This window comes from Haliotis asinina, chromosome 2 (genome assembly GCF_037392515.1).
Source record: "Haliotis asinina isolate JCU_RB_2024 chromosome 2, JCU_Hal_asi_v2, whole genome shotgun sequence".
NCBI lineage: Eukaryota > Metazoa > Mollusca > Gastropoda > Lepetellida > Haliotidae > Haliotis > Haliotis asinina.
The window spans coordinates 8,894,463-8,920,404 of NC_090281.1; the positions used below are offsets into that span (position 1 = coordinate 8,894,463).

At 38.0% G+C, this 25,942-nt stretch overlaps 2 protein-coding genes across 2 annotated transcripts in view; one reads left to right on the forward strand and one right to left on the reverse strand.

Moving 5' to 3' along the window:
* Positions 1-19,848, forward strand: part of LOC137272248 (tubulin polyglutamylase TTLL11-like) — a 35,406-nt gene extending 15,558 nt beyond the window's left edge. The window contains exons 4-7 of the mRNA XM_067804608.1: positions 17,015-17,226; positions 17,807-18,292; positions 18,574-18,677; positions 19,386-19,848. Coding sequence (XP_067660709.1) covers positions 17,015-17,226; positions 17,807-18,292; positions 18,574-18,677; positions 19,386-19,768 — 1,185 coding nt within the window. The 3' untranslated portion in view covers positions 19,769-19,848. The remainder of the gene's footprint in view (positions 1-17,014; positions 17,227-17,806; positions 18,293-18,573; positions 18,678-19,385) is intronic.
* LOC137272247 (uncharacterized) lies at positions 1,689-8,586 on the reverse strand. Its single transcript, XM_067804607.1, has 2 exons — positions 8,160-8,586; positions 1,689-5,342 (listed from the first exon to the last, which is right to left on the reverse strand). Exons 1-2 carry the CDS (start codon positions 8,266-8,268, stop codon positions 2,974-2,976), a joined length of 2,478 nt encoding a protein of 825 aa, XP_067660708.1. The 5' UTR covers positions 8,269-8,586; the 3' UTR covers positions 1,689-2,973.
* Positions 19,849-25,942: the final 6,094 nt, after the last annotated feature.

Consider the following 25,942-nt stretch of genomic DNA (forward strand, 5'->3'; position numbering starts at 1 on the left):
CTTCATCATCTCTTTCCTCCTTGGCTTCATCATTTGCATTTTATCAGTCTTGTAATCCAGTATCACCTACTTTTTTTATGGTATATTTGAGATATATTCTGTGATCTGCAATGATTTGCAGGCAGTCAATGATATGGAAGGCCACACATTGCCTGAGGTAGTTATGTGGTTTTTTTTTTAATTATTTGAAAAATGAATAGGTACAATAACTGCAGATAAGATTAATGCTGTGAAGTTGACACCTGTCACATGAGACCTCTGATCAATCAAATCAATGAGAACAGTCGATGTACTGTGAATTATTCACCATCCTGTTTGATCAGCAAGTAAACGATTATTGCCTATTGATCTGTCTTGCATCAGTTGACTGTTATAATGACTGTTGATACTTGCTTATTCTTGAGGCAGTAATGCGACCCAGGTAACAACGATTGTCCCATGTCCGTAAGTGAAACCAAACTTATGTGTGTGTGTGACGAGTGATGTAACTTTATTGATTACTGACAAGGTTCTTGTACTGCATGACTAGAATATCGAAATTTGATTTCCCTCTGTATTCTTGATTTGATTGTGTACCAACGATATGGCTCACTGTTATAACATAAAGAAACAGAACCTTAAAGATACAATTGATAATTGATAATTCCGTTTCCATTGTCTATTAATATGATAATATTGTAAAATAGTCCTTGGTGCTTACACAATTGACATCTTGGAGGCTTAGTATATGAATAGAATTTAACAGACTTATGATATTACAAATTTTCTTAAACAGTTACTTGAGAAAAATATCTTTCACACTTCTTTCTTGTGGTTGAAAATGTTGTGAAAGAGTGTGACTTGTTTTATTTGCAACAACGTCTTGGTGAGATGACCAAACCCACATTGTCTGAGAACTGGGCGTTAATGCTGCAGAAAAACCTACTTGTTTGAGTCAGTATTCATCCCATGACTGAAAGAATTTGCACTTCCATCAAAGATCTTATTTATTCCTTTACAGTCCTGTGAAGAACATTGTAGTTGTAATAGAAATGTATGTTTAGTGAGTGAGTGAGTGAATGGGTATGATTTTATGCCACATTTAGCAATATTCCAGCAATATCAGGCCAAGGGATGCTGGAAATATGCTTAATACATTGTAGCAGGGAGGGAAATCGAAACTGGGTCTTTGGCATGATGAATGGACATTTTAACAACTAGCTTCTAGTATGTAGTGTGCACTAAAAATTTAGTCTGTCATATTTTTTGTTATAGTGGGGGGCATGTGTTTCGTAAAGAAGTGTCAGGTGAAAAATACTATAAATACTAGAATATGTGACCTTTGTGCACACAAACTTGACAAGAAGCAATTAAATCAAAATCATAAGCAAGTGAACTTATTGTCAGATACATGTGTCTCACAATCGTCCGGAAGGCGGGGATTCTGGATATGTGGGATCTGAATAAACAGGGTTTGACTGTATATGGATTTTCTCTTTCACAGTCAGAAGTGTATGTCCTGCAGTGTTCGCAAAAACAAAATTGATTCATATTCAATAAATGTTTGTCCCTCAGTGTCAGGTGATTCTTGAGGTCTTCCAGTCTTCAGCTACCTGTTGATGACTACCTCAATGGCAATGGCCATCCGGAAAAATTATTTGGTCTGATGACATGCAGGCACTGTCAAACATTCATTACAAATGTTTCACTTTGATATAGTTTAATGTTCAAGTCAAACTACATAGTGAATAATTTTATCATCACAATAAAAGTTACTGTTTTGTATGCAGCATTCTATCTGCATTGATTAGTGTTGTGTTATACACCCTGCAAACTGTAATAATAAATTAATTATAACACATGTCTTACTTTAGTAACACTTTACAATGACTAGAGATGTTACTTAAATAATACTGAAAGCAAATAATTCTTTGGTTGCTAAGAAACAGTGAAATATTTACAATGTTAGGATTTGTAAACAATACTTTGATGAGAAAACTAAAATTGACGAGACCCAGTAAAATATGTTCCAAAACATTTGCAAATGTTGAGAAACACTGTACTTTTAATCAGTCATGGCTTGTAGGAGTTGAAAACAGCCTTTCAGTTGTAGGTATTCTAAAGTGAGTGAGTTTAGTTTGACATCACATTCAGCAATGTTCCAGCTATATGGCAGCAGTCTGAAGATATTCAAGTCTAGACCAGACAATCCAGTGATTACCATCATGACATGTCATTGAACCTGACAACTTGATCCCATTAGTTGCTTCTTACGACAAGCATGGGTTACTTAAGATGAACTCTGACCCTGATCTTCATTTCCTGGAGTTCTTGAACTTTTTTTGAGTGGTATATGTATTCTTCTCTTGATGTAATGCACTTCAGTGGAGACAGTAGGTTCAGCTACCAAGTATGAGACTTGAACATATCTGTCTGTGTGTTGTGTTTGTAGCATGGGCAGAATAGGTGTAATGTTTTACTGCACTAGACGAGTCAAGTGATTGTCTAATACTTTGACACACTTGACTGGATTGTCAGTCATTCTCTTCACTTAAACTAATCTATGTGAAGTTAGCACTATACTGATTATATCTCAATACGCTAGAACAGATCAGTAGATCAGTTTGTGCAGGTGATACCTGCATACTGGGTCACAGATGATTCAAAACATGGATCCAAGAAAAATCTTGCCAACTCATGATGGCACTTACTTGGATCAAAAGTTAAACTGTCCTTAATGATACTTAACCAGTCCATGGAAATATGAATGGTTTTGCCATAACATCAACAATGAATATTACATGGATGGACATAGTTTGAGTGGCTCAAAGTTTTGGAAGAATGGCATTTGTTTCAGGCCTTGTAGCACCAAATACTAACTTTACAGAAAGATGTTCAACCAGGGCTATAAAATAATAACTGCTAGGTAGTTTTGGTGGAGAAGGGAATAGTTTAGACAGCATAATGTATTCCTTTCAAGAATGTCTTTTGTTGTCAATGGTGTGGATTTTCAGATTTGACCTTGACAATGTTTTCAATGTCTTGTATTGAACTAAGACTAGCCTGGGAATCTGACTCTGATTCCTGCTGGTTCAGGGATTCATTCATGATTCTTTGCTCTCGCTTTGTTGGCCTCTTGCCCAGGCTCCGATCTCGCACATACTTCCTTCGATTCTGAAGAGCTTCACCCAGCCTTCTCCACAACATATCCCGAAAAGGGACGAGGTTGGGTGCCAGAGTGAACGCGCACTGGTAGAACACCTTTTTCTGATGTTCACTGATGGCCCGTATGCTTTGAGGAACATCCTGCCAAAGTTTTGCCATCATGGCCGATTCACGGATCACCTGTTGCCCGAGCCTCTGTGGTTCAGAAGGCTTCCCTTGCTTAGATTTCTTAGTTAAGAGTTCTTCACCAGTGTACTGGGCTATGCCTCGGTCAATCGTACTGTAGATTCGCATCTCAGGAACCTCTTCCATCACAAAAGAGTCCCACATGGACGTGTTCTCCAGATCTTCATTTGAGACAGCATCATCAGATTCATGATCAGTCCTCATAATGAAGTTTGAGGACCGTTGATTCTCACAAGTCTGCAGAGAAGGTTCGTACAAGCTGACAGACGGCTTCCTGTCTATGTGATTGCCATATTGAACAGATCCAGTTCTGTTGTGGTGGTGTCTGGAATCAGACTTAGACATAAACAGCCTCTTGTGTAAGTTTACTTTCTCAATGTCAGTGGGAGGGTCGCATCTTGTATCCACCTGCCCATCTTCAAAGTCAACCATGGAGAACTCTTCCGAATATCTTTGCCGTTTGATTTCAGTTCCGTATCTCATCTCAGTTTCTTCCTTGAGAGCGGAACAGGCAGCAGAGGATAGGAGAGACAGGTTCTGGGAACTGGAAGAAGAACAGTCCAGAGCATTCCTCTTCCTCCGAAACACCTCTTCGTTCTCTTTTGCCATCTGGTGCTTGTGATCGCCCTCAGATTCTGCACCATACTGTGTGTCCATTGTGGAATCTGGATATGTCTGCCTGTCCTCATCTTCATTAGAGTTGTATAACATTGGGACCTGGCTCTCTGAAACGTCTGGTCGACTTACTGTGGAACTAGGGCCATTATACCAGCTGGGTGGTTTCCTGGATCTGTCACTGAGACTAGATGAAGTGGAAGTATCTGGCACCTGGTCCTCATAGTCTTCAGTAGGTTCAGGAGAGTCACAGTAGTCCAGATCAATGACATCTGCATCCGAAGAAGCTGACTGTTCATCGGGTCTCTTCCCACGTTTGCCAAGAACTTTATCTCTGAGGTACTTCCGACGGTTCAGCAAAGCTTCTCCAAGCCTCTTCCACAACAGGTCTTTGTGTTCTCTCAGATTGGGAGCCATGAAGAATGAATACTCAAAGAACATATCCTTCTGCATGGTGGTGAGAAGTTGCAGACAAGGAGGATCATCCCAAATACCTGCCCGTGATGATGCCTCACGGACAACCATCTGCCCAAGTCTCTGAGCCTCACTGGGCTTGCCCTGCTTGGCCTTCCTGCTCAGAAGATCCAAACCAGAAAATTGAGTCAGTCGATGAGTCAGCACTGATGGAATATATTTGGAATCAGTCAGTTCATGTTCTGACAGGGACCACGACTGAAGTCTGTTGGATTGGGAAAGATCAGTTGGGGACTCATTCTCAGCAGCTAGCCGTGACTTGCTTTGAATGAACTGTGACAGAGCCGCATGGGATGATTGTCTTGGGTATTCTCTGTTTTCAGTTGCAATATTACTTAGTTTGGTAGAAGCTTTTGTTGGCCCATCTCTGCTTAAATTTTGAGGTTTAAGATTGTGAGGTAGAGAATCTCTAGAAGAGCTGTTTTGAATAAATGAAAAATGTTTTGAGGGTTCTGACACAGATTTGCAATAAGGTAATGACATTGGAACATGACTGTTTCTTGTCTCAGTCTGGTTGTCAAGAATACTGACATCCTGAGGATTGTTACACAGCCCTTGGTAAGTGTTTGCATCTGCTCTATAACAAGCACCTGCTGAGTCTGACAGTTTCTCAAAGGATCGAATCAGATGAAACTGCTCCTCTGACAGGCCGTTATCTTTTGTTGCAGTAGCATAAGATCCGAATCCACTTCCTGTCCTAACATTTCTGATGGACTGAGAGACATGACTGCTGTCTCTTTTCTGATTTCTGATTGGCTCTGGGGTTGGAATATCCTTGGTTTTGATTGCATGTGTCTCAACTGGATTGTTGTCCTTTCCTTGAAGGATCTTCCTGACGAGGTGTCTATCTTTAAATATGCTGAACAAGTCCTTGATGTCATTGTCTGTCAGCTCAGTGAACACCTCACCATCCACCTGGTGCTCTGTAACAATTAGAAATTAGAATGAGTTGGATAAAACACTGCTTAAAGGTGAATGCAAGTTATATCACAACCTGTCATGTTGATATGGGAAGAAAGCCTACAGTGGTGTAGGTCCTCAGAAATTAACCAATTTGGTGAAACCCATATTGTGGGTATAATGGTGGAACATAATTAGACTGAAAGTAGAACAAACAATTCTAAGTTTCTGGCACTCCTAAGTCACACAACTCTGCATATCATGCACAGAGTAAGCCCATCATTATCAGACTATTTAGCGACATGATGTTATGTTATGTTTTTCTTGAACTGTAGGGTAACTTGACAGGTAAAACATTTACTTGACATACTTAAAGCTTCGGATTCAGTCCCAAACATTTGTTCAATGTGTGAAGCACATTTCTGGGTTCCTTGCCATGATAGTGCTGGAATATTGCTTACAGCAGAGAACAACCTAACACACTCGCCTCAGGCCCCTCCAAAGAGGTGCCTAATTGATAATGGCTGGGGGACTTAAGAACTCTTGAAAAATAACTGTGTAGAAGTAAATAGACAGGTACTTTCACTTAGACAATGCATGTTCATAATGCATGTTAGGGATAAATATGTTATTGACTTGTCATTCTACAAGAGAAACAATGAAAACTGAATGTGTGGCATTGACATCTGTGACTCAGAAAATGTATGACACCCAAGTGTTTTTTTAATTTTGTTTGTTGTCCTCTAGGTATAAGATGATGGTATGTAAATGAGTCTGGACCAGACAATCAAGTGATTGACATATGTGCTGCACTGCTGCATCCACAATACCACACAACAAGCCTTGGTCAGTGTACCATGAGGGGGCATGTATCCTCATGGGGAAAAAATGCATAGCCCTCAAATGTGTGTGACACACAAAATGAATGTGTTATCCTTATCCAGTTATGTTTCAATTAGGTATTTCAGAGTTGTGTCCCTTTGATGCCAGGATCTGCTGACTCTAATGTTGATTTGAATCTTGAATTCAGTGATTATTACAGTACTTGCTATTTTTGCTACATGTTTGAACCTAATATTTCAGAGTTCTGTTTAGGCTTGATGCTTTTAGACTAAATACTTGACCAACATGTTCAGACTTCGTATTTTAGCATCCTGTTCAGTCATGATATTTTTGCAAAATGTTCTAACTTAATATTTCAGCAAAATGGTCATACTTAATATATCAGCAAAATGTTAAGACTATATTTCAGCAAAATGTTCTGACTTAATATTCAGTGCAATATGTTCAGCCTTACTTTCACTTCATCTTCTTGATATTTTAGCAACATGTTGACCGAATTCATTATTGTAGTAAAGGCTGGAATTCCTATGTTCTCAACTGAAATTAGAAAACTATTTAAAGGTGTTAATCTCATTCACTCATTGTTCCAAAATATAAATACTCATTTCTTGACCTAATTAACTGAAACTTTCCTGGTTGTGCAGACAATACTGGCTTTTTGGGGGGGAATCTAGACCATGGCATTTTTTGTTCAAGCCTTGACAGTCAATGACTCGTTTTAAGTTTTTGAAGTCTGGATTCTGACAAATTTGAAGGCCTTGAGAAATGTTGTAGTAAAATTCTTGAAACTTAGAAATATGGTCTCAATGTTTTTCACTTGAGGTCCTGATAGATGGGAGTTAGTTTCCTCTGTGAAGGTGGAGACAAATGAGTGTGTAGGTTTTATGCTGCTTTAGCCATTTTCAAGCAATATCAGGGTGGGTGACACTAAAAATGGGTTTCACACATTGTACCCATGTGGGGAATCAAACCCTAGTCTTGAGCAGACACTTTAACCATTAGGCTACCACACCACCCCTGAAACAAATGAATATTTCAAGAGAGTAATCAGTATAAGAGAATTCCTTCAGTTAGCCAGTAAAGAAAAGCATTGCTTCAATGACAAAAAAATCACCTCGAACTACCACAGCAGTGTTTTTAGTCTAATAGCAGATTCATTGTAAGAAGCACAAAACACTAGTTCAGCTGATTAGTTTTTCATCTATTTTATCATTTTTTGAAAAAAAAATGTAAACAAGTAGTTCTGTGCAACAAACTTTATTTAGTTCGCTACTTATGTGTTTGAAAAAATCTAACAAAAGGTGAGTTGTTGTAATTTATGTGTCATAAGTATTTAGTGCCAGAAATAAAAATACATAATTATTTATTTTTTTGCCCAAACAACTGTACCAAAAGAAACAGGAGTGCTTTATATTGTGGTTGCGTTATTTCTAACTAACTCTAGATTTGTTTCTATATTTGTACATGCCATAAAAGCTGTCAAGTTGGGGTGAAAGTGCTTTACCACAGCAGGTTGCCTTGTTAAACTAAGTAGGGAAATATATAGGGATAATTAGTAGTTTTCTCAATAAAATCTATGAAATTATTGAAGTAGAACCAGATTTCATGTTTTTAATGTAGGGTGGCTGATACTTGGGATAATTAGGTCTTGCATTTCAAAATCAATATGTTTATGAAAATATACACGTGCGTGCGTGCGTGCGTGCATGCGTGGGTGCGTGCGTGCGTGGGTGGGTGCGTGCGTGCGTGCGTGCGTGCGTGCGTAGATGGACCATTAATTGTGAGGGGTTAGGGTGGAGAATGTAGAGGAGATTTTACTGTTAAGGATGAAGGGTGGGATAAGGTTGGAAAATATCTCAATCTCAGACCAGTCTCTCAGTTTAAAGTCATTCAAAGGCAAACAGTTTTTTTTCTTGATGAAATGTAACATATTATTCTACAAGCCGCAGATATTACTAAAGGTAAAGTTATAAAGAAAACACTTGGAAGATAATTACCTCGAACAGCATTCACTCCTGTGACACTGACGCCAAGTTTGGACAAATATTCAGCAATATTGTTGCAAGACATAAGCTTCAGCACCTCACGTCCAGTCATTGCGGACATCGGCTTAGATTACCGCTCAAATACCAAACTCTTGAAGATCCATGGTGTCCACTGATGGAATCAGCCAATATTCTCAGTTATTAATTGGATCCGCACCATCCCATTCACCAGAATGTTTGTTCCTTTGACAAACTTCATAAAACTGTCATTGTTTTGGGAAGCAGGGCAAGAACTGCTGCATAAACTGATCACTGCAACAAGCAATCACAGGATATTGATCAAGGGGTATCCTCCATGTTTTTTTTTGTTAGATAACGCAGGTGTGGAATACTTCCTGTAGCTATCGACCACAGATGACTTTTGGATAATCCCCGTCTGGCCACTGACGGGAGTAATGGTGCAGTTGTCTGTTATCAGAGTTCTTGATAACATTCAGACAGATAGACACATTCGCCTGATTATCACATCGGAGATGGAGCCCTATTATCCTTGAGTCAGACTGGCAGTGAAATTCATCATCAAATAATATGTCTACGCTGGCGATTGGTTAAAATAATGGACCTCACAGTGAATCCATTACTGCCTGGTCATGAAAACTAGGTCATCCCCATTATTCACCATGGCAACAGTCCATTAAATACCAGCTGTCAGAGAAGAAATGGAGTTCCCCTCTCTTTACATCCTCACTATAAAGCAGAAATGGTATACATATGTTTTTACACCTTTAGGGCTGTATCTCTAATAAATGGTTTTCTGTGAACCAATTTAAATCTAGCATAGTCCAAACTTAACCACTTGTTTTTATGACAATGCAGTCTAAGAGCTGCTTTATAATGAGGTTTCAGGTCTATTAATACCCTTAGATGTAGGTTATTTAGCTCTATCTGATGTAATTTATTGACTGTCTTTGGTAAAACTATAGAAATATCACTGAAAGCCAATTCATTAGTAGGTCAAAAAGATTAGTAAACTAAATGATTTCTGCTGACAGCACCTTGTGTGCTTGAGAAAACAAATCCTTGTGAATATGTCTTAAAAGATAGCATAAAAATTTAAGAAATAACACCCCATGCTTTCAACAGATTACCAAACTAGCTACATTTTGTAGTCACAAAAAATGATATAATCTGTACATATATATAATATATTAGAAGATGACATATTAAATTAGGAACATGATATGGTTCCTTCCCGAAGCAATAGGTACAGATTTTATCATGCAAAATTAAATACATGTGAACAGATGATATTGCAGTCTACATTTATTCTGACATGTGGAAATGGAAGTGCAATTGGTAGTGTTTAGCTTTGCAGTTATTTCATGGTTATCAATCTTATAATTTTTGACATTATCTGCAGTTGTAGTTGTTGAAATCATTATGATGTGCAGCAATGTATTTTTAAAAAATAATCATTTAAACTAATGATTATTATTCTTTTCTGTTTCCTTCAACAAATCCAATAGATTTGTATCAAGGAAGTGAACGAGTCAAAATTTAATGTCACATGTTCAATATTGCAGCCATAAGTGATGATGTATCAAGGAAGGATGACTCTATATTAATGACTGAGGCATAATAAGGCAGACATTTCAAACTCCAGGAAATGAAAAATCATGCATGAATTTATTTTATGTAGTTCCTAAGCAAAATTATTTCAGTATATCACAATAAAAATTGTTTGTACATTTTTAAAATTTGCGTCCTTTCATGGACAAAATTTACCCCCCAAAAAGATCAAGTTTATTTGAAATACATCACCTGAGACTTAATGGTAGCATGCTTGCTGCTGAGAGCATATATCTGCTGACATGTTAACCTCGAAGATACCAGTGACGTTATCTACGAACAGGTGGGTTGAGTGAGTGAGTTTAGTTTTATGCCACACTCAGTAGTCATATGGTGTCAGTCTGTAAATAATCAAGTCTGGACCAGACTATCCAGTGATCAAGAACATGAGCATCGATCAGTGCAATTGGGAACCAATGATATGTGTGCAAGCCTCACCACCCGATCCCATTAGTTGCCTCTTATGACAAGCATAGTTGCCTTTTATGGATGCTGAAGGCTGTTCTACCCTGGGTGTGTTGGATAGCCAAGAGGTAAAAGTGCTCATCACACTGAAGAACCGGGTACAATGTTTGAAGCCCATTTCTAGGCACCCTGACCAGGATGTTGATGGAATATTGATGGAAGTTTGCTAAAACCAAAGTTTCTCTCACTCACTCACTCACTCACTCACTCACTCACTCACTCACTCACTCACTCACTCACTCACTCACTCACTCAGGTGATCCCTAGTGCTGGGACACATGCTTGGGTCAGGATACAGGTTGCATGGTTCTGGTGGAATGTTTCTCAGGACCTAATGCTTACATTATAAAACATACAATCATAGAACAGTGCTGCAAACATTTGGTGACGGTTGGATTCTTCCATAATGGAATAAAGGCTTGTGCCAATGGCTTTAGGATTGAAGAATGTATGCCCTATATGTAGCCCTTGGTGTAATATACATATATATGGCACATCTACTTATACTTGTAACAATGTTTGTTGAATGGGTGGAGTCCAGTAGAAGGAGAATATCATCTTGATCTCTTATATTTACCAGTCTTAAGTCACATACATTCTAGAGGTCAAGAGAGTGCTTTCATAACTGTAGAATTTGTCCATAGGTCATTGGCCTATGATTAGATTTTGATTTTGTTTTAGATGTTTGCTTGTCATATATACATCATGTTTTGTTTTTTACCTACAGTGGTTCACTGAATGGTTTTTGGGAATGAATGCTTTACTTAGACATTATACATATCCACAGTCACTTGAATTAAGTGAGTAATTTGTTGCTGAGGAAAATGGATAAACTTTGGATAAAATGCTTTAAACCAAAACCATGTATAATGACAAGAGTGCGGATGTGGTAGCAATCAACTGGCTAATAACTGAGCATCAATTTATTGGGAATCTGTTAAACACACACCAAACACAATATGGCTAATGCTAATCTAGTTCTGTTTGAGGCTTATCCAGAAAGGTTCTTGCAACAATACGCCACTGTATATTAGGCCTCCTAACTAACTGAAGCAATTACAGCAAATTTGAAGGAATTGCATCTCAGATGTAAACAAATGCAGCCCACTCGAGGAACAATTGTAGGGATATTGGTAGTTTAGCGGAAATAACATAAAGACAACACCCCTATCAGAAGCAATGTCATTAATACTTGAAACATGCTTGGCCATCTTCGGAGATTTTTCATCTCTGTTCTGTGATTTGTCACTGATGTCTGGCAACTTGCACATCAAAACATGATGTCACTGGAAGAAGCACCCGTCTCAGTGAGTTTTGTTCTTAGTTCCTACTATTTCATTTTTATAATTATCCATTTTTAACCACCCCTGTTGAAAGCGTTCTGTATGAGATGTTGTCAGGACTATAGATTGCCTATTTAGGTAAAGATCGTCACTGCAGAAGATTGTCATAAGTCATACCCTTTGGGGTTGTTTACATCTGAACACTGGAAGTCATGCCAATGATTATGAACGTGTGCTAGACATAACATAAAATATTTTGTGCAAATGTGTCTGGAAATTGTTTAAATTTGTCCATTGCCCTTCATAGGAAGAATAATTTTGGCTCATATACCACTTCATGAATTTTTATATGGAGTATTATGGACTAGATCTGTGGTCAACAAATAATGGTTTTATTAGTAGATTCCGCGATTCCGCAAAATATCAGAAAAGTTTGCATGCGTATCTGCTATCAAATAGTTTTCCAAAATTCTTTGCATTTCGTAGAAAGAATCATTTCAGCGAATGTATTATTCTGTGAATTATGTGCTGAAGATCAACTCTCAACAAATATGGTTTCACTTGTCCATTCCAGAAGATGGCAGCTTCCGTTGCACCATTGTGGTCGTATCGTTTTTGTATGATAAACTGTGTGATGGTTCTCTTGTTACTAACTTGTCTTGATTAATTGATGTATGCTTCATCTACAAATGACATCTGTTGACAGAATGTGATAATTTTCAGATTGCACAGAGCGACATGGTTTTTCTTGCAAGTGTCTTATTCGGTCAGATGTAACCAACCTCAAGGTGCATGAATGACACTCTTCAGCAGTGATGATCTTTTCCTAAAAAAATAACCTACAGCCTAGACAACACCTCATACCTAAACACAACCAACAGGGATGGTCAAAGATGGATAATTATAAACAGGAAATAGTAGGAACTAAAAACAAAACTCATCGAGATGGGTGCCTCTTCCAGTGATGCCATGTTTTGGTGTGTGAGTTGCCGGATGTGAGTGACAAATCATAGAATGGAGCTGATTAAGTCTCCGAAAATGGCCAAGCATGTTTCCAGTATTACCGACATTGCTTCCAAAGGGGCTCTGTGTTTATGTTATTACCTCAAAACTGCCGATATGGCTGCAGTTGTTCCACGAGTAGGCTGAGTATGTTTACATTTGAGATGCAATTCCTTCAAATTTGCCGTAATTCCTTCAATTACTGACAGGGACCTGTATATGAAACCTAGGTTCCAGCCAGGTGAGTCCCAAACCAATGCATCTGGCATCATACCCACCAGAAAAGGCTCAGATTGTCCTATCAGATGGAACCTGGCATACATCTGACAGAAACAAACATTGAAAACATAGAATTACCCCGCACTCTGTAACATAACATGCATGAAAGATTTTTGTTATGATATATAGTTTAAGATTTTGTTGTTGGGCTTTCTTTGACAACTCTGTAAACTGTTCACTACAAATATAGGTAAGCAACTGTGCCATGGCACTGTTTCTTATTCTGTGAGTACATATACTACTCAAGAGACTCCAAGGAACACCAAGGTCTTTGATTATAAAGAAATCATTATTTTGCACCCAAACTCAGTACATACTGACTAAAGGCATGTGACCTCTAATTACCACTGTTTCTTGGATTCTTTTGAGTCGTATATATCCTATTCAGCAAAGGAAATGTTTGGTATGAGTAAGCTGACAATGAGAGCTAAACCAGATTAAAGAGTGAAGCCGAACATATGAATAGCTATTCAACAAGCCAATAACAGTCCAACAAAGTACTTCAATGGCCTCTGTCACTGACATATCCATTGACTTTCAATATTCATGATCTGTTCTGTTTGATTTGTATGTCACACTTCTAAATTTTGGAGTATCATAGTATCGCCGTTTCTGTAGCCTTAGTCCCTGGCAGAATAGCATGTCATGTCCATTGGGGAATAAATACACTACACCACAGGTTGCCATGAATAAATAACCATTATTGATGCTATTTGTGATATGATAATCAGTTCATGAAGTCCTCTGTGCAGGTTTCAGTTTGTGGACATGGCTTCCTTACTTGTAGCTCACCTGAAGTCAGAGTTCCAGGCTGTTTCATTATCCAGCTTCTTTACGAATTGTTCTGACTTTAGAGTGATATCTCACGGTGGGGGATCTTCATTAAAGGTCTTGTAGCTCACCTGAAGTCAGAGTTCCAGGCTGTTTCATTATCCAGCTTTATGAATTGTTCTGACTTTAGTGTGATATCTTACTCTGGGGCACCTTCATTAAAGGTCTTGTAGCTCACCTGAAGTCAGAGTTCCAGGCTGTTTCATTATCCAGCTTTATGAATTGTTCTGACTTTAGTGTGATATCGCGGTGGGGCACCTTCATTAAAGGTCTTGTAGTTCACCTGAAATCAGAGTTCCAGGCTGTTTCATTATCCAGCTTTATGAATTGTTCTGACTTTAGTGTGATATCTCACGGTGGGGCACCTTCATTAAAGGTCTGGGTGGTGAGGCAGCCTAGTGGATGAAGCATTTACTCATCACAGTGAAGATCTTGGTTTGATCCTCACATGGGTGCAATATGTGAAGGCCATTTCCGGTGTCCCCATGATATTGCTAATAGTGGCATAAAACTAGACTCACTCATTAGAAGTCTGGTCAGGTGATTTTTGTAATCAGCCAATCAGAATCAAAGCTTCTTGTTGGGACAAGGGTAAAAAGCATATAAATTGGCTCATCTCATTTCTGTCTTGAAAAGGAACTAAAACGACAAGTGAATTTCAGACAATGTTTCTAATTCTAGGCTAGAATATAAACAACCAGATGTTTCAGTGCTTTGACTGGTGCAGTTTGTGCTAGTTGTAAAGCTGAAAATGGCATTCTGTAGTGATGTCAAGCAATGAATGTTTAATGGATTTTACAAACTAAAGAAGCAGTTGCTAGAGAAGAATAAACCAATTCTTTTAACATTCTTACGTAAAAGAATAGTTTGTAAATGGACTGTGTGACAAGAGAAAGATTCTTCTACCTTGATTTTTTTATATATTTCATATATGATGCATTGTGGGTAAAGCAAGTGACTCTTCCACAAAGTTCAGGTCTGTGAATGGTATGTCAAATTTATTGGAAGTTCAGCAGTAAATTATACATATAAGCACAATGAGATCAGTTTGCATCCATTTCACAGACACAAACAATTGGCATCGCAACATCAGCCATTTTCTTTGTAGGACATGGACCGTGAAATCTAAGTGACTCAGGATATATGGTAATTTTTAGAAGATATTTATACATACCAGAGAGAAATTCTAGACTTTCTTCAAACTGTAGATATTTTGTGTCAATGCCTGTATGTGAAGGCTGTTTAAGCATGTTCACTTTGATATAAAATGACTTCCATTTTATGTGTCAGTTATTTTCGTATTTTGTAAAAACCTCAGTCTATAGGAAAACCCATTCTAATTGAAGTTAGATACAAAATTATGTTGAGTATTTAAAGTGTGTGCCAAATATTATGAGAGACAACAAAGTGTTGAGAAACAAAATGGTCAATCCCTACAGCCATTAAGCTGGAGAGCAGGTTTGTGCAAAAGTACATGGGCCAGGCAGACTCGTGACACAACCTGCCCACAGCAGGGAGATTTGATTAATATTTTATTTGTAGTCAGCAATGAGAAAGTCCTTTATTGTTGGGTGTGGATCCCAGTGGCTGTTTACTGATATTTACCACAGTAACCAAACTTAACTCAAAATGGTTACTTGTGTTGTATCTGTTGTTGCTTTGAGTGGAATATTTTATTGTGCTCTCTGAGTCTGAAGGGTCTGAACATTAATTTTATTTCTAGCAATGGAAACATCCAAATTGATTTCTTCAGTGTTACGTCAGTGTCAAAATATTGGGAAAGGTGATCTTCAATTTATTAAGCTCTCTTATCAATTTTTTTAAAGATACTGAAAACATCAATATTGATTTCTTCAATGTTACTTGGGTGTCAAAATATCGGGGTCTATTTATTAAGCTCTCTCATCTATTTTCTTTCAAGACACTGAAAACATCAATGTTTGATTTCATCAATTTACTTTTGCCTCCAGATATTTGGGTTCACCACATTCTGTTTATTAAGCATTGATCTAATCCACACCTATCAAATATTTTTAAACAATAGCTTGTGTGTCCGTTTGTAAAGAACTATTCTGAAAAGGGACTGGAATTTCAAGTTGCTTAAATCTGGTTAAGAAGGAGTTGGAACGACAAATGGAACCAGTCTATATGCCCTAGGTTTGTATGAACTGGAGTTGAACAAATGACCAAAATAAATATGAAATAAAACTGTGACCATGCATATCAGTGGCATTCCTAAGCTTTGTTATGACTGTCTTTGTGGACATTCAAACCAGTCCTAAACCAGATCTTCACGAAGTAATGAACAGCTGCACTTAACAATCAAAGAAAATGGCCTCCCAATCCTTGACTTGAGAAGTAAATGTTTTCTATCGTAACAAGTTCCCTTTTATTCATACCTCCAACCAAGCATGGCTTGTATGTACAGCAACCAGCAAAAACTGTAGGTGAAAATACTGCCTATTAGAGATTGCTGTATGTAAAGAAGAAAGATACCCTCTCTCCTCTCCCCCCCGACACACACGCACTGTTCCCCTTAGCAATTTCTCCCATTTTGAATGAACTGAAATAGGAAACGCTAGACTAACACATAGACTCTGCATTCTGCTTGTGTAATATTGATAGTAAAACATAAACCTGTTTATTTTGTAAAGGAGACCCAGCGAGACCACAGATGCTGAACCCGAGGAAATCTAGACTTGCTTCATTTAGGGCTAACGCATTGCAGAGAGAGCTTGGCAGTGGGGAAAATAATATTGTTCAGGCACTGTTAGACAGTCTAAGGAAACACATGCCAGTGGTGTAAACACATGCTAATGTGTTTCAGATTGTGAAAGGAACTAACCAGTTGTCGGAGTCACCTCTTGACAATGTTACCAGCCCTGAGACAGCAGGATAGCATATAATCTCTCTGTCTTAAAAAGAGTTAAGCATCATGGTTATGTAAATGTGAAGTCCATTTCTTGTGTCCCTGGCCATGACGATCCTGGAATATTGCCTAAAGTGGCGTAAAACCCAACTCACTCACTATTTAATTATGTGCTCTATCTCCACTTGAAACATATGTTTCAAAATACCGTTGATCCATATTTTTTATGGTCAGTATGTTATCTTTGAGAGGCATTTAGAAGTTGGGGCAGTAACAATGTATGGATGAACAACGTCTTTATTGCTGTGAAAGTGATGTTTCAGTATATTAACAACTAATGATGAATCCAACCTATGTGATCAAGCTATATGTTAATTATTTATTTATCATGTCCTAATGTATATCCGTACAACATGTATTGCAACTCTGTATGTAATTGTATATGTGTCAGTGGCCTAAAATACAATGCATGATTGTTTGTCTTGACTCTTGTTTTTCAATGACTTCAGATTCTCGGTTTTGACATCCTGCTGTTGAAGAGCCTGAAGCCGATCTTGCTGGAGGTGAACGCCAATCCCAGTCTCAGCATCTTCGGTGAGCAGGAGGTGGTGCCCGGGGTGTTTGAGTGTGTCGAGAGTCTCAAGGATGAAGAGGTCAAAGTTCCTCTTGTCAGGGACTCCCTACTCCTTGTTGTGCCCAAAAACAAATTCACACGTAAAAAGTAAGTCTTACCTAGGCTTGCAATTGGCTATTGATATCGATCACACAGATAACTGGTTAACTCAGTCGACTATCTATGAATATCTGAACAGCATCTCGGAGCAAATATGAAAAAAAATGTCTGAAAGAAAAATACTTCTGACAAAACAGTGTCTTAAACAATGATGGTATGAAGTGGTAGACCTCGGTATTAGTAGAACCGGGCTATTTTCTTTTCTGCAGCATAATATCTCAAGTAATGAACCAAAGGCCACACTGCACCTTGGTAATAGTGTACCGTTTAAACCCTACTCCTGAATATGGACATAACTTTGTTTGTTGTCTGTGTAAATAAAAACTATTTCCTAGCAATAGTTTATATATGATATTATCAATGACACAATATCATGTTGATTATTATCTCAAATTCTTTGTATGAAGGACATTTCCAATTATCAGTCTGTTCAGACAGCAGTATCTTCATTGACTTTCCATATTCATGACTGTCTAGGTCATTATCCTCATCATCAACATTTTAATTGTCTTCATCATTGTTGGGGTAACTCTCATGGACAAAACGTTAATGGCAACTTCATCATCAGCTGCAGACATCGCCGACAGAGAAATCTCAACAATGCCAACAACCAGCAGAGACAGGGAGAGACAGCCATCATTATCAAGATGGAGGAGATGACCGTTGTCAAGGAAACGGCCATCAGGATCATGGACCCCAGCATGGAGGTTGACAATGACGACAAGAAGGATGACAGCAATGACAAAAGTGGAGACGACAGCGATGGGAAAACCGATTCTGATGATCGAGCCACAGACTCTGACAACAAAATGGAGGAGGGTGACAGTGGGCGGGAAGATGATGACTCAGGTGGGGGAGAAGATGAAGAAGAGGAAGAGGAGGAAGAGAAGAAGGATGAAGAAGGGTCGTGTTTGAAGCAGATATTTCCTGATGTCTATGGGTCCCAGTTTGACCACCTGCGTCTGATGGAGAGACTTGCTACACTGTTTACAAAGTCACTAGGTGTGCGAGGAGCTCATCGGATTGGACCCACAGCTTTCAGAATGTTTGCAAGGTAAATTATTTTCCTGTGAATTGTCTGTCATAGATCATAGTCTGATTAATAAGTGGAGTTTTTAAGTGAAGGTTATTTATGATACTGAGTTAAAACCCTTATCATAGTCAATGTTGTTTTTAGACCTATCAGATATGGACAAAATTATTAAACAAGTTCACATTGTTTTGATAGATTTTTATTCTCTGTTCTGTTATTTCTTTGTGATGTATATGTTTGGATTTTGGTTGTATTAAGGTTTGAAAGGTTATCAGTAACCTTTTTATTATTTACGGTATCAGAAAATGTCGTCTGAATCGTAGAGGAGTAACCAATGCATCAGTGGACATCCTGTACATAGATTATCAAAGGAAATGGGAGTTCATGAACCCTGATCGTACATCAGGTAAGTCAAATGTCAAGGTCATTTATTTGTCTAAGTCATGAAAACTGTTAAATCATGCCTAACAGATCTGAATCTGCATATCATTTTTTCGTCAGTCCCAAATTTCAAAACATAACATACACGAAACCAATTCCTCCGGGCTGGTTTGATCAACATTCGAAAGAGAACTTAAGTTCAAATGCTTTTGTCCAAATTCTGCCAAACGGACACAGTTGCAGCCTTTATCACAGTGAGCGAGTGAGTGTAGGTTTGCGCCAATTTGAGCAATATACCAGCAATATCATGGCCGGGACACCAGAAATGTGTTTCCCACATTGTACCCATGTGGGGATCGAGCCCAGGTGTTTGGCATCATGAGCTAATGCTTTGATTACTAGGCTACCCAACTGCCCCCTTTATAACAGTAGAACATGATGTCCTTTGATTATGATCCAGTGATGCAAGAAGACCACATCAATTTCAGAAACTACTCCATATTTGTCGCAATCATACACAACTCATTTCTGGTGTTCCCACACCATGATATTGCTGGAATATTGCTGAAAGAGGCGTAAAACAATACATGTACTCACTCGATCAAAGATAAGCAGTGTTGATGAACAATAGCACGCCTAATAAGTTATAACTGCAAATGCGAAAGATTTACTGTGTATGTTGAATATGTCTTTGTCAGCTTGCATACAATGATATCTCTCTTTTTCATTTCAGGTTTGGGATTCCAGGGTTTTGTTGATGCCTGTTTTGAGATTTCCCGACGCAAGTTCTTCAAGACAAACCGTCGCGACATGCTGGAATCCTTCATCAGTTACTGTGAGGAGGGACTAAATGAACACAAACAGGAAGAAGAGGCACTCCGACGCAGGTTCTCGCGGCCTCCACGACGCCTCCTCCGGCGTCCTGTTCATTTGTTTCAGAGATCCACTGTTACCTCCCTTGAAGAAGAGCCAATTCACAGTGTGTACGAACACCCGCTTGTAAGGAGGAGTGCGACTTTTGCAAAATCCTCTGACTTTACCTTGTTGATGAGTCAGAAAAGAAAGCAGACGTACAAGCCCAAGCCATTGAATCTGTACTCTTCTGATGATGACTGACTAGGCAAAGTGTGATACTAATTCAAAGGAAATCTTAAAACACTGCTGGAATGGTTCCAATGTCTAAGGACTTGTTGTTTTGCTTCCTCCTAACCATATAGTGTCAAAATATTGTTGAACAGAACATTTTTTCAATGAAAATAGCAATACTTTTTAATGCATGGTCAGTAAAATGAACATTTATTCAAATTACTGATCTATTCCCCCTGTGTTGTCAAAGTAATGGGAACCAATGTAGCCCCAGTGGGATGCGCCAGCTCACATTTAGCTTTAGACCAAGAGACAGAAGACATGTTGGCATTCCTGAATCATCAAAACATTCCTGCCTTACAATGGTAGATATTTCCTTCACCCAAGGTCCTGACGTTATTCCAGCTCTTCCAAGAGTAATATCACCAGCCTTTTCTGCATCAATAGTCAGACCAGTGACCAGGACCAGTGACTCATTCCACAAACCATGTGTTGCGCTAAGGTGATCGTAACTCACATACATTAACATAAAGTTACGACTATCGTAACACTATGTCACTTTGTGGAATGAGATCATGGAGAAAGAAGCCAACCTACACCAATTATGTTGCAATTAATGTATATATCATTAGTACATGTATCCATGATAAGTCTCCACTTTCTTGGTACCAAACAACTGACAAAATGAACTATATGTTCCTCGCTTGCAGAATAACCTGGAAGTTCTTGGAGAGTTTGAAAATTTTGCCAAAGTAGACATAGATGCCATTGGATGGTATATGCAAATATTTTTCATTATATATTTTAGGGTCATATTGAATCATACTGAGATTGTGGTGTTTGAAATGGGAATTTATGTTTTATGAAATGAATCCTTTCCCAGTCGCCCCTTTATTCACTTTGAAAGTTTACCAAGGAAAGGTCTTCTGACAAATGGCTGAGCAGGACGATATTGTCAATATTGCAGCAGGACTTATGGATGAGGTAGCACCAGGTTTTTTGTATGTGCCAAATACATTCTCTTTGCAGACAAAGTAATATGTTCCAACATTGTCAAAAGATTCCCAAAAGATTAGAGTGCAGTCATTAGTACCAATGCTAGTGTCTCTTTGGACTGAAACTAAATAACAGTACTGTCAAATATCAGCTGATTCTTATATTTGAAATCCTCTTCCCTAAAGCATCTTTATGGTAACCATGGTAACCAGGGTTTCTTGGGAAGGATTAACGTGCAACTTTATTACGTTTACCACTAAACCTGTTTAACTATGTTGACACTGATGATGTCTGTTGTAGCAGTAAGGGTCAGTGTACTGTATATATTGATTTATACACTCCTTACATGGATATAACAACACATAACAACTGAAGCAATAATGTTGAGCAATAATGTCCCTGACTATTAGACTGGGTCTATCCTCTTACTGCTCTTCAACACATGGCCTGGACCTCTGACAGGTATGGATCCACAGATTTAAATAAATGAGGAGGGGTAGACAGATATATCAACATATCAAAGGTATAGATATTTTAAAGAAGGGGTAGGGGGGTGGGGTTAGACAGATCTGTGTTATTTTCATAAAAGGGATGCCAAGTTAAGTTTTCTCTTGAACAGATAAATGTTTTCCTTTCAGCCACCTGCTGAAAGAATAAAGGGTGACAGACATATTTCAGTAATAAAAATTTAGTCACTGTGTTATATCAAAATCATATATACATTCAGCCCTTAAGCTGTACACAGATAAAAATCATATCTTCTTATAGGACTGCAATATCTGCATGATCTGATGAAACTTGTTGGAACTGTAGGCACTTTCTTAAAAATGTATCCATGTATCCATTTTAATACTCCACTTTCAACATACACAGTTCTCAATTTTACAAACATATGTCTGTCATAAGGTGTTACCTGAAACATGTCTTTCTTGTATTGTTATGTGTAAAGTTAGTGGTTAGACCCATTAATAAACGTATTGTCTGGATAACTGAGATGGCAGTCCCAGCCAAATTGTCAGAGATGCGTCACCCTTTAACAGTGTAAATAGTTCACCCATATTTGCACAGTATTCTGTTGAATCGTATCACCAGTATTTTGATATATTTTACATCTGAGTGATTGCTATGCTCAATACTGTTCTACCTTTGCTCAACTGTTTCACCAGCTGTGATATTGTCAAGCTTATGTGTGATATGTGTCGGTGATCTCCTCAAGCCTTTTTTGGATGTGTTTATCTTGTCAAGCCTATGCGTGTTGAGTGTCTGTGGTGTTCTCATATATTTCCATGCAAATGTATCCTCACAGTGAGAAAAAATATACAACCTATTTTTCCAGTATATGAGGAGGAGCTTAACAAAGATACTATGCACAATTATTTCCCCTTACTGTAACCATGACAACTTTGAAATCTTATTTTCAGGAAGCATGTGGACAAATTTGAGTTGCTAAGACTTAAAACTGTCAATAAGGAAGTGTCAGTTGAAAATGTGGTCCAATTGTAACTTAAGAAAAAATGTTTCAATTTCTCGATATTATACAAATGCTTAAAAATAAACATTTTTGGTTGTGAATTACATCATTATTTCACCACCCCTTTATTTGTTTAGATCATTCAAGTGCCAGACCAAGATTGTTAACTTACATTGTAAAGATTCGATCAAGGCAACCTTGACTGAAAGGCTTTGCTTATAACAATTTAGTCTCAAGGACATATGAGAAGGCATTTGTAGAGTCTTTCACTTTATTTGAATTGTTTTAAAAATAATGTAAGGTTTGATTAAGTATTTTGCACGTTGAAGCTGTATGCTAAGAAATAACTGATGTGTTGATTTTCTGAGAATTTAAATGTTTTCTCATGATACTTGAAGCATATATTGATTTGGTGAATCAATGTATGAATGAGTAATGAGTGTGTTTTGTGATGATATTGAGCTTGTTATGAATGGCAATGAAAAGGCCTTAATGCATTAGAAAATTCAGCATTCATGGCCCAATGTATTTATTTATACTGGTTAGTGATAAGCTTTATTGATAATATTTACACCCTTTCACAGCATATCAACTTACATCTGAAGATTAATCTTGCAGATATAAATACATTCCTTGTTGATGTGTGCACATATTTACATATGATAACATTTCAGACATTCCCTGGTAAGAATATTTTTGCATTATCTGAGCTATAATTTTTTAATTATTGGATTTTTTTCTTCTTCTTCTCCCTCCATTCTCCCTCCACCTCACTACCATGCCATCCATCTTATAAAATGCAAGAACTTGATGAAGAAAATGTCTGTGATTGTTGCCTTCTTGCTTTGGTTGATCAAACACACAAAATATAGTTCCATCAAACAACCATATATCTGCCTATCCAGTCAAACATACAATAGTAGTAATGTTATATACTGGACAGCAAAAGAAGAAAAACTCTACATTTTTGTCAAGTTGTTAAATAGAAGACATAAACATGAATATTTACTTAATTTTTTTTTCAGAAATTGCGTTTCTTTTTCGTCACGTCAGAACCAACCACTGCTATGAATCATATTTTTTATTTTGAATGTTTTATTGTCCAGTTTGACAAGAAATAAAGAGAGCAAGTGTTCACTAAACATTCTCAAACCTGCTCTCCCTACACTGGGAATATGAAATGGTTAATTTTTAATACAGATCAAGGATTGGTATCCCCCCCCAAAAAAGGTTCAAATGGTCAAAAACACTCTTTTCAGCCTTTTGTCCTATTTTTTGTGACCAGCACCCTTTAAATAGATAAAATAGCCTGGATACCAAATGCTACTAATAAATGCCTCAACATTGTTTATTTGAGCCTTTTTCAAGAACTGAGTCTAGTCTGAGGTGTTTCTAATGAGTTATCTCCCTTTCCTAGTTGGGGTCGGTGTACAATGCATAGTTCTGTTCATCTATTGTATGAGAACTATTGGAGACTGTCAGGGGTGGGTGGGCAGAGTCAGTTTACATTAAACCACATTTTTGACTGTGATAAGTGATGTGTTTCATTATATTTATTTTATGTATCTTGTTTTGTTATTAGTTGTTCACAGTTGTTATAACTTTTGTTAGAGGTAGTGTTTTTCATGATACCTGCCTCCCAGCCATTTGTCTCATACATTACAGACACCCATACATTGTCGGAGGCCTCTACAGACACCCATACATAAAAGGTGGACCCCAGCAGACACCTGTGTATAACAAGAGGAGCTGACAGACACCTGTACATCGTAGATGGCCCCACAGACATCCATACATGACAAGGACCTGAAAGAAACCCAAACATTGGTGGCCCCAACAGACTCCCATACATTGTGGAAGGCCTCCAGAGACACTAGTTTATCACAAATATACCATGCTGACATGAATACATTACACATGGCCCCAACAGACATCCTACATCATAGTTGGCCCCTGCAGACACCCATACATTGCAGGAATCCCCTAGAGACATCCATACATTATGGATGGCTCCTACAGATACCTATACCAGAAAGAAAGCCCTTAATGGGATATAAGAGAGACCTCTACTGCTGAGGCCAGCTGATGCTCTGATAGTCAATTCTGTGTGTTCATTGTTCCTATTTCAAGTGAAAGAGCTTGTGTTAGGTTTCAAGTAATGAGGAAGATTGTCGCGACAGACATGTTTCACACTTTGTGAATCAGTGTAGGTAATCTCCACACAATTACATGATCTATGAATAATATGATCATTTTGAAATATTTTCAGCAAAGAAATCAACTGATCTAAACACAGATATTGATGGAGTTTTGTCTGTAATTACTATATCAAATGATCACAGTTGATAGTCATCTCTACTAGATACAATATCCCCATAATGAAACAACTTATTGCACCTACATTATGTCTCAGTCACATGTTTACTTTGTCTGTACATGGCATGTGTAAGTGCTGCCAACACTGTGATAATTTAGCAGACAGTCATACTTTTGCATTCTGTAAACAGTGCTGAAGCAGAATAAACTGAATTCCCCCTAAAAAGTAATGTTTCCACATGCAAAAAATAAACTAATAAACTAAAGATACATAATACAGATTGTCAGTGATTTTAATATCCTATGAGTCTCCAGGCTTTATCCATTTATTGTGGTCACAATAGAACACAACAGCAATAAAGGGGTCAGATGGCTGGGAGGCAACAGAAAGGAGTGATGTTTATTTCCCCAGTATCTTCAGTCAGTATTACACACCTGCTTCCATCAGATAGAAGCTTGTTATCATATGGGTTATACAAGGTAGAGGCTTGTTATCACATGGGTTATACAAGGGAATGGCTTGTTATCACATGGGTTATACAAGATAGAGGTTTGTTATCACATGGGTTATACAAGATAGAGGTTTGTTATCACATGTGTTATACAGGATAGATGCTTCCTATCACATGGGTTATGCAAGAGAGACACATGTTCTCTCATGGGTAATAACAGATCCATCGTATCACATGGGTTATACAAGAAGATATTTGTTATCAGATAGATGATAGCTGGCTTGTTATCACATTGGTTATACAAGATAAAGCTTTGTTATTACATGGTTAAACATCATTATTATGGTGCAATATTTGCAAATAAAGGCTTGCTGATACCTACCCCTGGTTTTTGTTTAAATAATATATGAGTGAGTCGTGTTTGCCACTACTTGGAACAATATTTCAGTTTAATCATGTCAGACTGGTGTGTGAAGAAGGTCCTGGGATGCAAGACCTAAAAATCTACCACTATGGTTAAACCAGCAAGGATTATTTGGTCCTCACAAAGCAATATTCAGGGAGAATTCCTGACAGACTTAAGAGACTTTGCTTGGAGAACCCTATGTAATGCAGGCCGCAGGTGAAGCAGAACTCAGGGTTTGAAGACACAACTTGCAGATGCAAGAACATGTATAGATTCAACAGTTGTTAGCAAACTGAAAGAGGTGACTGCATGCATCAAGGTTGACTGCACGTTATTGTACCCTGATGGTGTGGTTCATTCAGATCATCAGTTTCTGGACAGTCTGGTCCACACTCAGTTTACTGCAGGTCACCATTACATTGCTGGGATATTGATGAGTGCAATGTTAAACAAGAAAGGAACCTACAGACTGTAACCTTGACAACCTTATTCAATCAGTGAATATTGAAGTTGGCAAGTCTATCACAATGGCCTATACATATTCAAATCTGGACAAGACAAAC